This window comes from Arachis stenosperma, chromosome 9 (genome assembly GCF_014773155.1).
Source record: "Arachis stenosperma cultivar V10309 chromosome 9, arast.V10309.gnm1.PFL2, whole genome shotgun sequence".
In the NCBI taxonomy this organism is placed as follows: Eukaryota; Viridiplantae; Streptophyta; class Magnoliopsida; order Fabales; family Fabaceae; genus Arachis; species Arachis stenosperma.
Genome location: NC_080385.1, coordinates 130,705,911 through 130,718,420, shown reverse-complemented (window position 1 = coordinate 130,718,420; position 12,510 = coordinate 130,705,911). Strand labels below are relative to the sequence as shown.

The following is a 12,510-nucleotide window of genomic DNA, read 5'->3' as shown; positions in this document are numbered from 1 at the left end:
CTGTAGGAATTACTTGGATGGCTAACAAGTTTGCCCAATTTCGTTTTGCAAGCTCATTCTCCTCATTATCGTTAGGGAAGAGTAAACGATCCAGCCATGAAGGACCACAATTTCGACGCATAAATGGAGCGAAATTGAGGTTGTCATTGTCAAAATCCTTGCAAGAATGAAAGAGAGAAAAGACAGTCCAAAATCGGTCTTCATCCGATTGTATGTTTGGGAAATTGGATTTGTAATCAGCCAATCGGAAGCCTTTGATGTGCTGTTTATCAGTACCGTCACTTCCAGATTTTGGCATAAATTTTTTGAAAATGGCATCAAGCCATAATTGGAGAAGCCAGAGAGGGCCTCCTGTACTGATTATATTGTTATCTTGGAGATAGTGGACAAATTGACCAAGCTCTTCGAAAATATGTCCTAGAAGAAGTTTGGCCAAATTAAGAGCCTTTCCTTCGTGAAGCTGAGCAGCCAAGGGAAGAAATAGTTTTGACATTTGAATGCTTCGAGAACAGAAAATGATTGCATTCAGCCAATAAAACAAGAAGGCTACGTACTCATCATTTGTAATCTCAGTGCCTTCTCCACCCATGTTATGAGCAATGAAATCACTATAAAAATTGGTTAAGGTAACATTGTATCGGCGCTCAGGCTGCATGTCAGGAGTACAATTTGGAGGACTTATCGGAAGCCCTGTGATAGCGGCTACGTTTAAAAGAGACATACCAACCATTCCACAAGGGAGATGGAAGTTGTTGGTTGTCCTGTTCCAAAAATAATTCAAAGCTCTAATCATCCAAGGGAGCGTTGCAGGTAAGAAATGGGAGAGCCTTAGTAGTTCCTGTATCCCTAAAGCCCCCCAGTCAGCATTTTTTGTGGGTGCAAGGCACTGATACTAAGTCGTGAAGTCGAATCCTCGAGGATTAATCTTTGGCTTATTCTTGAAAAGTTTTTTATTAATGAAGAAAGAAATATTGAGGGCCTGGTTAATCAACAAATCTTCCCCCTCAACACTAGGGAAAAAAAGAAGTTTCTTGTTCACACTTTCTAGGGATTCAACCGGTTTGAGGAAACAATGAGTATCTGCACCCACTGTGAAAGGGATCAATATCCTAGTATCATTAATATGAAGTTGAAGATCGTCAATGACTTCATCGTTGACTTGATTCAGTATATGAAGGGATAGTGGTGCTGGTGGTGCTACTGCAAGACCTTTACCTTTGTCTTGAGCAGCAGCATGAGAGGAAGAAGCAGCCATTGCAAAACAACGAAAAAGGAGGTTTTGAAAGCTTGAAGGTTATGCAAGAGAGCTTGAGACATGAAAAATTTAGAGACCAAAGGTTCGAGAAATGTTGAATTTAAAAGGATTACTATAGCCGTTATTACAAAAGGAATGCGAAAATAGGTAACTTTGTGAAGAAGGCGAAGTGGAAGAAAGAGAAAGTGCAAGTCTCGGAAAATGTGTCGAGTGGGTCAGTATTAATGGGAAGTTAAATGGTAATTATTACTTATTTAAAAATTGAAATTTGAAGTTGGATTAAGTGTTTCATCTTCTTATGATGTTATCGAAAGCAAACATATTAATTCAAGGGGGCAATTTGTTAATCGAAAAATATTTTCGATTAAGGTGCGTTGATTCGAAGCAGAGAAGCAGTAAAAAATATAAGCATTTGTCAAAAGGATGCACGCACAGGTATTAATTGGAGATACTCGATACGGGTTCGATTTAGAAATGCTTTATTAAATCGGACGGGTCTAACTGGATAGATATTCGAGATAAGTAATCGAATAAGATATTCAAATAAGTGGATCGAGCAGTTATGGTAGTGGAGAAGCTAAAGGCGTTCATCACGCGAGGAAATCATGGGTAACGTCTATAGACAAAGAAGCGGGAACGGTTACCAAGGGATATGCATTCAAGGCTATGATTTTGTAATTAATTGTAATTATTGTCAGTTACCAAAAGTATATTATAAATACTAAAAAGTTTTAGGGAATAAAAGTTGGAACTTTAACTCAAAAAAACACTCAAGCACACTCACATCCCTAGAGAATTTCTGAGTCTGCGATCGAGTCATTTTTCTGTAGGGTTTCTTCCACATTGTCTTCTTTCAATTTATTTTCTTGTAGACTTTATCTTTCAAGCAAATTTATCTTTCAAGTGTTCTTTACTTTCAATGTCCAATTTACATTTCTGCACCCTTTAATTTTCATGTCAGAACCCCTTGACTCAATCAAAGGCATTTTATTGTTTTTTTTTAAGTTTCAACGCAAACTTTTCCATTTTCAATACATTTTCTTTTTGAAAACTTTATTCATCTATTTGTTTTATCAATTTTCAAATTTTATTTTATCTTTTATCTCAAACGCCATCTAATCGAAAACTCTTTGATGCACTTTTAGAAAATTGGTACCTGCAAAGAGGAGTAAGTTTCGCTCCTAGACCACTAGATATCGAACCACCATCGATTTGCTAAAAATCGACAAAACAACATTATTAGTTTATGAAATTAGATCAAATCAATTCCAAATTAAGGGATTTCAATGCCTTAAGTTCTTCCCTCAATTAAATTTTAATTTGATCTAATTTCATAAAGTTATTATGTTTATAGTCAATTAAAATTTTTAGGTGCGTACTGAGGTGTCACTTAAACGTGTTATGTTAGCATATTCCAAATTTTGACACTATTAAAAAAAATAACGAAAGGACTAACATGACTAATTTAAAATCTTTAAAAGACGAATTTAATTAAAAAATCTTTTAAAATTAATTTAAAAAAAGAGTAATCTTTTAGAAACTAATTTGACCATTTACTTATAGTTTTTCAATTTGCTATTTCTCCCAGTCCCGGATCGATAAAAACATCCAATATTTATCATAACATAATATACTATTTTTGTTTTATTTTTTGATATAAGGTAAATTTACTGATATTTATTTTTAGAGGTTTAATATACGCATAATGTTTAATATCTAAGAAACATATCTACTACGGTCTATTTATTTTTGAGTTGCACATGTATCTTTTGACAGGCAGCTAATTAAGGAACATGTTCTTTTGAATGTTGGGATGGTACTTTAATTTGTGGAACTATTACTTTTCATATCTCCAGGTCCTTTTCATAGTTGAAAGATGAAAAGTTACATATTTGAATATTTAGACAAAAAAATAAAAAATAAAAAATAAAATAGTAATTATAACTGTTTTTTAACTATTTTAATATCTTTGCTAAAAGAACAGAGAAGGGATACTGTGATAGAACTTTATTTAATTTTAACAATTGTTAATTTGTATCTATATTCTATAGAAAATATTTTAAGTGTACCAAGAATATCGGTATATCAATTGTTATATATTAATTAAAATCAACTATTAAAATAATTGGTGCACCAGTGCTCCCAGTGCACTTGAAATGTTTCATATTCTATACTATCTATTATCGATATTAAAATATGTAGTAGTTAGACACATTTATTTTTTATAACTAGCAGCTTAAGAACACTATACATGCGCCAGTGGTTTTAACTTTTAAGTTAGGAAACACGGATACTTTGCTGAGTTGCCGTATCTATATGTCGGACACATTTTGGACACAGCACTCGCCGATATTCGTTCGATACGTGTATCTACTGTATCCAACCGTGTATTAATAAAAAATAAAAATTTTTTTCCGGATATATTTAGACACACTTAAATACCATCACGTATCAGCGTGTCCAATCTTATTCTTAACATATATTTTTGAAATAAATTTAGATATAATATATATTATTATTTATTAAAACAAAAAATATTTTAAATACTTGATATAATTAAAATAAAATATTAAAAATAATTTAAAAAATTAATTTATATTTTACTATCAATAAAATATAAAAATATTATTTCAATTTATTTAAAAATATTTTATATTGTATATGTATACATGTCTCTGCATCTTATAAAATTTTAAAATTTGTATGTCGATATATCCGGTGTCTGTGTTAGTGTCGGTACATGCTAACTGTTAAGTCACTTTTTGCTGTTTGTGATTACTGTAGTTTTGTATTATTATTTTGCCAAATTGAATATTACTTTATATTCACAGAAGTTGAAACCAATAGGATTAAAATAAAAAACTATCTACCAGTACTAGTAAATAAATAAAAGGTACGCACAAAAACATATTAGAACCAAACAAAAAATATTATTTTTTATATATTCTATGGATAGATAAAGTAGCAATTATCTTATTTGTTTTAGGTTTCCCTTGAAGTTGACTAACGGTCAGATATTTATATATAGTAGTTCTCAAATTTGTCATGCTCCATCAAATAATTGCCTTTTAAATTAAAAATTAGGAAGTGCATATTTTTTGAGTGGAAGAAGATTCCCTTATTGCTGAGTAACATGTAAATGAATCCTTGTGTTGTCTTTGGTGGAGTCCATTGGTCAATTAATGTGAAGAAATTTTGTAACTAATGCTAATATAGAAGGGTACAATAGAATAGTTATTGGTTGACAAATCATTTTCATAATTTTAGGGATTGGTCTAGTTACAGTCTAGTGTTTCCTCCTCATGGTTGTGCCAGGTTACTGTTAGAGAACTAATTGGTATCAACTTCTTTAGGATCTTTGTCATTTCTTTGGAACCCTAGCCCCACATGAAGTGATTGTCTTTTTAACCTAAAGTTGGTTAGATAAGTCAATTTCAGAAATATAACTCTTGTTAGTCTCTAACTAAATTTTCATTTCAACTATCTTGAGTTGACAGAATAATTAACTCACTCGTTCACTTAAGTGTCGAAAATTCGAATTTAACTTTATGCATGCAACAATTTATTAGTCAAAGACAAATCCTTAAATAAAACTTCAATTCACACCAGAGTAGTCATTAATCTATCGAACCAGAAAATACAGTAAAAAGAAAAAAAAAACTACTTTCGTTTCACATCTATTTATGTATACTAATGTAGACAATCAAGTGTCATTTTGGTACCATAGCATCTAGTTGATATAGACAACTTTTAATTTCATTCAACGTAGCGTCCGAAACTGATTATAAAATTTAATTAAATCAAAATTAGTAAACATCAATCAAATCATTTCCATTAACAATATTTACCAAAACTAACGAGAGCCACATTTTTTGCGATGGGAAATTTAATTGGTCATTAAAAAATTCCTACACTAAAGTAACTCGTTCAATTTTAGACACCAAATTAGGTATTCTCTCAAAATCATTAAATCCTTAGTTGGTATACAAAGTATTGAATTTATTTCCTTCCCATTACAATTTAACAATCTTGAGTACCCTTAAAATCTTGCCTAATCTGAGGAGATGAAATTTGCCATAAAAAATGTCATACTAACAAAAATAAAAATAGATTTATAGATGCTTCAAACTTTTATAAATTTTCTTTGATTCACGTGACTAAACACATTTGTACATAGTACAAGTTATAAAAGTGATACTACAAAGATATTTTGATCCGACATAGTCAAATTGTAAGGTCGATTTCATGTTTACAAAGATATTCAATTTAATAATTCAACAAAATATTAATATTATCAAATATAATATCATCCATATATAAAAAATAGCTTACAATCAAGAAACACCACCTAAAATGTAAATTGAAGAACACGGATTTGGGCAGTAAAAATTAGGAACTATGGATTCAAACAAAGAAAATATTACCATACAAACTAATGAATCTCTACATGGCACTAAAAGAGGGTGTGCACTTGAACGGTATATAAATTACAAGAAAAAAAAAATACCTTGGATATTTAACACATTGCAACTTGATAAATGGTGAACAAAAGAATACACCACCAATCAAAAATGTAAAAGAATATATATAGATTGGTATATATACCTAAAAAGATACCTTTTTCTCTACACAATCAAATACCCCAGTAAATCCCTCCCCTAAAATCCCAGCTATCCAAAAAAAAACCACAAACTTTCAGGGCTGTTTTTTGCTCCAAAACTATCATCCACGCCAAATTAACCAAAAAAAATTTGTATTAAAGGGAAAAAACGATAAGTGTTCAACCCCATCTTACCTTCATTTTCAATGGCCATCCTCTTGTTGGGTAGGTCATTGGTATTCACTCTTCTCAGGAACCTCTGGTTGAGTAGGTAAGAGTTTTAAGAAGCTCCCTTGGCCAGGTTGATTCGCAGCCATAGCTGATTCGTCATCTATAATCATGTGATGAACACAATAAAGAACTAGCAAATTGACAAGTACGACACAATTTAAGATAAATTGCATCAGAATACCGTTACTTGGCATGACGATGTTTAACTATTAGATCATAATAAACCAAGAATACTTTCACACTATAGAAAGAGAAGGAAGAAACAAAAAAGTCAACAGAAGAGGAAAACAATTAATATATTCTTCTTACCAAATAGGGTCCTAATTGATGGCCTTTTAGTTTTTGTGTTCTTCTTCTTCAACTCAGCTGATAGAAAATGCAGCAATAACCAACTCAAGTTCAGCCACAAAATATGAAACATGGTTTAAGTGAAACTAAACTGATAGAAGCATAAAACTCCATAGTTTCGCTGAATTCGCAAATGTAACAAGTAACAAATCTTTAGAACTAGAGCAATACATTACAGAATAACTTTTTCATTATGTAAAGAAAATGACAAAAATGAGATGTAAAAAATTAAACGAGAAAAAAATTGCAATAAAGATATATACATATATAAAAAAAATGTACAAACCAATTCCAGGTAGTTGATCATCATTCACAATTTCATAGTTCTTATATGTGTATCCGACGAAGTTAATGTCCTTAGATGACAGCATCTGCAGCAAATAATAATATGTCAGAGTTACACTCAGATTTGAACAAGTACATGTTCCACATGCACATTAATGTTCCATGATTTTTCAAAATAAGATGTATTAGTTCTCGGAGTTACCATCGCCAAATCTTGAGTAAATCAATTCACCTGCAAACTAAATGTCTCTATTGCCAGTATGCTACACGAACAAAATTATCCTAAGACGAATAATTAACCTATAGAAATTTACACAATCAATTTGATTGAAGGTTCTTACCCTATCAATTATTACATATCTTGCTACATGATTTATTGGTTTCACTAATAATTTGACAACTATAGCACCTCTTATAGATCAACCACATTCACAATTTCCATAAAAAAGAACCAACCTTTCTCCATGGTCCTGATTTTGAGGAAGGTTGAGTTTGGTTATCGCACTACACAACAAAGTAATTTAACAGAGCACGATACTCATTAGTGACAATAACAAACAACAAACAACAAACAAAACGTCTTCTGCGTACTTATACATGTATATATATAAAATACCTCCTCAAACTTTTCGAAATTTTGAGTATCTAATTCACCATTGACCTCAGGAATAAAAGCAGCTTTCATTTGGTACAACTTGTCCCACTCAATACCTTTGAACCATGGGTGAGCCTGGAAATAAAAAAAACCAAACAATTATTTAGTGTGGGATTATATGGTGAAGTGAAATATGGAATTTAGAGAAGAACGGACCACAACACCTTTATTTCATAGGCTCCTTTGGTTCCAAGCCTCTGTTCCATATTACATAGAAGACGACTAATAAGATCTTTTGCCTCAGGCGAGAGTTTAGCTTCTTCGGGAAATTTTAAATGAGTTCTCCAATTTACTATCTGCAAATTTAAAGATTGGAGATGCAACAGGATCATATTTGATTAAGATAAATCAGTGTTAGACAACATAAAAGGAGAAGAATACAGGAAATGAAGATGGATATATTATGAAATATTAAGTATGTGCCATCTAAATTACAACATCAACATTGGCAACAGAAAGAACTAAATTTAAGTATTTTTTAGCACTACACCATAGAAATAGAATGTGTGATTTTCAAGTTTGGTATATTAAGGAAATAGGTATTATTTCTCCAAGACTTGTTCTCGGTAAACCAATACTCAACAATTGTAGCATCTTAACAAAGCCAATACCTCTAAGCCTTTTAGAGGCAAATATCAATAATCAATTGGACATGGTTGCATAGAATATTGGTGACTTCTACTTAAGATGTGTTTCAGTACATCTGATATAGCAATTCAAGCTAAAATTGAGCACATTAACCTAGCAGAGTTCAACAATCTACTCATGTGATTCACCTCAAGCGTTAATCATAGTTCATCAAAAGATCAGACATTACCTTTCTACAAGTCAACATTGGTTCATCGGAATAGAAGGGTGGATACCCCACCAGCATTTCATACATTATAGCTCCCAGAGACCACCTATAAGCATGATCACAGTCATATCAGAACATATTGAAAGGGATAGGGTTGAAAAGAACACAGAACTCTAAGGTATTTTTCAAAAGGAAAAATAGAAAGGAACATTATATGTATTACCAATCACATTCCATGCCATATCCTTTCTTCAGTAAAACCTCAGGGGCAATATAGTCAGGTGTTCCAACCGTAGAATAGGCCTAGAGTATCGACCAAAAAAAGTTAGCTTCAAATGCCTTATATACTGATTTGACAATGATCAGAGCAAAAAGAATTGCCAAGACAGCCAGAAACAAGAGGTTACAAAATTTTTACACACAACGAAGAATAACTATTAAACTGCGGTTGGAAGGGAGACTAAGAGTGAGAGATAGAGACTAGGAGACAGAGACTGAAAGACAGAGATTTAATTAAGTTTTTGTATTGTGTTTAGTTTAAGGTGTAAAACACCGAGTTATGTTTTAGTATCTTATTTGGTTTAAGATAAATATAAAGACAGAGCCCTAATTTGTTTTCAAAGAGGGGTAGACTTGAAATTGAAAAAGTTAAATGAGGGTATTTTCAAAATAAAATGTTATCAAAGTTTCAGTCCCTATTCCCAAAAATTTCAGTCCCCTGTATCCCCACTTTCTGGAGGTACTAAAGGGACTGAAATTTTGTGTCCCATGATTAAAATTTTAGTTCCAATCTCTAACCACCAAACATGATACTGAGTTTCAGTCTCCCAGTCTCAATCCCAGTCTCTGCAAACAGACGCGGCCTTAAGAACATATTATCCAACACTTATATAAGCATATTTTGGATCCATTTGTGTAAGCCTCGAACAGTAGTTTGGAAAGAACTGTCGCTCTTGTGGCTTTTAGCCAAAAATGGCTCTGGAATTTCAAATGGACATTCAAATTCACTTAAAAAATAAAATCAGTTCCTCAATACTCAAATCGGTATAAGTGAGAAAAAAAAACTCTTAACCTGCAAGTTCATATGCAACAAAATATTCATGTCTCTCCGAGTATAGTGGGTGACTTACAAGTGTTCGCCTATTTTTCTGCCAATGCTGCAGTTGCTCTTGTTGAGTTCTTTTAGGAGCCACAGGATGTCCATCACTCCGAAGGGCACCACTTCTGTTATTTCCCATAGAGAAATCCGTTTCCTGAAGATTACTGCAGTCTAGTGGTTTACATAATCCAAAATCTGATAATTTCATGTGACCATTTCTATCCAGCAGCAAATTGTCAGGCTTGATATCCCTGGAATGCATTTTTAGAATCAGACTACTAAATGGTTATTCATGCACAATCAAGAAAGAATACTGTAAGATTAGTTTAAATCCCATTGTATAATACTATTATTTACAGTTTGAGCTTACCGATGAATATAATTATGTTTATGAATAGACTCGATAGCAAGGACAGTCTCTCCTACATAGAACCTTGCCTCGTCTTCTGTCAGTATATCCTTCCGCATGAGCAGCGTCATCATATCACCACCAGGTAGATACTCCATGATGAGATATAAGTACTCTTCATCTTGAAAGGAATAATAAAGCTTTACAATGCAATTGCTGTCAACTTCTGCAAGTAAGTTCCTCTCGGCTTTAACATGTTCAACCTTAAAAAGGATTAAAAAGAAATAAGCAAAATAAGGATAACACGATATTCACTTCATTGAGGTAAGCAAGTCCTGATATTTCCAATACCTGCCCTCTGCGAAGCATCTCTGATTTCTTGAGTTTCTTCATAGCATATACATGACCAGTTGCTTTCTCACGGCAGATCCTGACCTGTAAATAATAATTAAAAAAAAAAAGTTGTAAAAGATCATCAAATAAAATTTCTGAACAAACTCAAAAATATGGAAGTTAGAACTACTTCTTGAAACCTCAAAGAAAATAATCAGATTAGATTTTGGATTCAAGCAACATCTCTAGTCTCCACAATACGCATCATTGAATCCATTTTATTTACCAGAAGAATATTAATGTGATCACCAAGAATTATGATACTAACAAAACAAATCATTCGAGTCATTTGAGTTAAATGAAGATAACTATACCTCTCCAAACGCACCCTTCCCTATCATAGTCAGGGGTTCAAAATCATCAGCCCCCATCTTATGCCTCTGAAGGCGCATGTATTCCCTCTCCTTTTTCTCAAAATACTTAAGCAGGTTGTTCTGCTCTTCCTCGGAGACTTCAGCATCAGCCAATTTCTTTTCAAGCATATTCCGTCTGCAAAGAATAATGAATGTGTTTGATTTTGCTCACTTTATAAGGAATTTTTTTCATGATAAATAATTTTTTTTCAAATGCACACAACGTTTTAGGCCTTATCAAGATTTCAAATTGCAGAAGTTGATTCCATACATATCTAGCATCATCAAGGGCGTTATTAAAGAATCTCAACACATTTATATTTCTCAAGCAATAAGCTGTGACAATATAAGATTGTTAAAATAACTACTTCAAATTGGTTCAATTGTCAAAAATTATCAATAATATCATATCTTACAATCAAAATGACTCAAACTAAAAAGTCCACATACCGTTCCTTCCTCTCCTGCAGATCCTTCATCTGCTTTTTATAATGGTTTTCTATGAACTGTTTCGCAGCTGCGACCCTCTGTTTGGTTGCACTGGAAGGTGCTTCTTCGTTTGTTGGAGGTCTTGACCCTTCTTTTCCGGTGCTCATAGTATCCTTATGTTTTGTAGACGGCACTTTATCTTTTGACTTGAACCTATTAAACCAACACCTTGTATGATCCATTTTACAAACCCCGTAAACCTGCTGTCTTGTGTAGCCTATTTCACCAATAATCTATTTTTGCCACCCATAAAAATCAAGGAACCAATGCCTCGCCAGAAGACACCAATTCACATCAATTCCTACTCCTGTTCAAACAGGAAAATAAATGAGAATAAATATACAAAAATATTGGAATTAAAAATATTATTTTGCTGATCACACCCTAAACCTTAATAAAAGATATCAAATAACAAAATAAAAATCTATAATCGTTAGACCAGAAGCAACAAGTGGATACTGACAAATGCAAATAAAACAAACAGAAATTTAAATGCTCATTTGGTATTAGAATAACGTATACAATACAAAGGAGAAAAGGTCAGTTATAACTAATCCAATTCAACTGAAGTACTAGGAATAATAAAAAAAAATCTAAACTCAACAAAACCAGAACAATCTACCTTGATCCACCAAATTCACAGAATGCAAAACAATTCAATAAGATCCTCGCAATGCAACAAAATAAGACCTCAAAACTAATGGAAAAAAATTCAATTGAAAACAGCTTAATATCCGAAATTCAGAATTGAACCTAATGTGAATTTCAACATTGCCCAAAAACCGTGTAAAGTATGAACCTTGGAATCCAAAACCATGATTCCCAGTTTCCCACACACTCATCTACTAGCTCAGTTAACTTCACAAAGTGCAAGTCAAATCACTCAAATGGGTATGCAGAAACATTGTCAAAAAGCAATTTTGAACAACCACAGTGACCCCATCAAACTCAAAAAGTTAATTAAAGCGGGACAAAGAATCGACTTTGACTGCAGTTCAGACATGTTCAAACCAGCCATTCACAAACCCAGAAAACAAAATCCAAAATTGAGGACACCATCAATGAAAAATCGAAATCAGAACCGATTAATCAAGCAGCAATTGCAGAAACATGTGGGTAAGAAACTAACTTGAAATTTGGATTGAAAAAGGAAAAGAGTGAGAGAAAGAGACCTGAAATTAAAACGAATCTGAAGGTGTTGTGAGAGTGAAGGGAGTGAGAGAGAGACAACTGAAGGACCCGAGATTATCGGTATGAAGAAAGCGTTGCGTTGGAGAAAGAAAGAGAAAGGACCACTTGGCAGATTCATCATTCTCAATTTCTCATGCCCCATTCATTGGGTTTTTCTAAATAAATAAAATAAATGTTTTAATTACAGATACACTTAATTTAGTGAATATTTACCGATTTACATCATTTTATTTATCTCGTTTAGGCTATGTTTGGTTGGAAGGAAAGAAATAGAAAGAAAAGAAAAAAAAAGGAAAGAAATAGAGTAGATTTTTATTTTCTTTAGATGTGTTTGGATGAAAAAAAATAAGAATAAAAAAAATGTTATAAAAAGACAATTTTATCTCTATATTATAAAATATATTAAAAAAGTGAAAGGTAGTATTGGAAGTAGAGAGAAAAACATTAGTTTTCTCTCCATTTTCTT

The 12,510-nt window shown here is 32.5% G+C and overlaps 1 protein-coding gene across 1 annotated transcript; it reads right to left on the bottom strand.

Moving 5' to 3' along the window:
* Window positions 1–5,571: 5,571 nt before the first annotated feature.
* On the bottom strand, window positions 5,572–12,178 carry LOC130951290 (uncharacterized). Its single transcript, XM_057879944.1, has 14 exons — window positions 12,026–12,178; window positions 10,815–11,160; window positions 10,326–10,500; window positions 9,970–10,053; window positions 9,640–9,881; window positions 9,301–9,520; window positions 8,394–8,473; window positions 8,192–8,276; window positions 7,539–7,670; window positions 7,336–7,449; window positions 7,176–7,223; window positions 6,721–6,805; window positions 6,396–6,452; window positions 5,572–6,186 (listed from the first exon to the last, which is right to left on the bottom strand). The coding sequence occupies exons 2-14, from the start codon at window positions 11,033–11,035 to the stop codon at window positions 6,086–6,088; spliced, it is 1,644 nt and encodes a 547-aa protein (XP_057735927.1). The 5' UTR covers window positions 11,036–11,160; window positions 12,026–12,178; the 3' UTR covers window positions 5,572–6,085.
* Window positions 12,179–12,510: the final 332 nt, after the last annotated feature.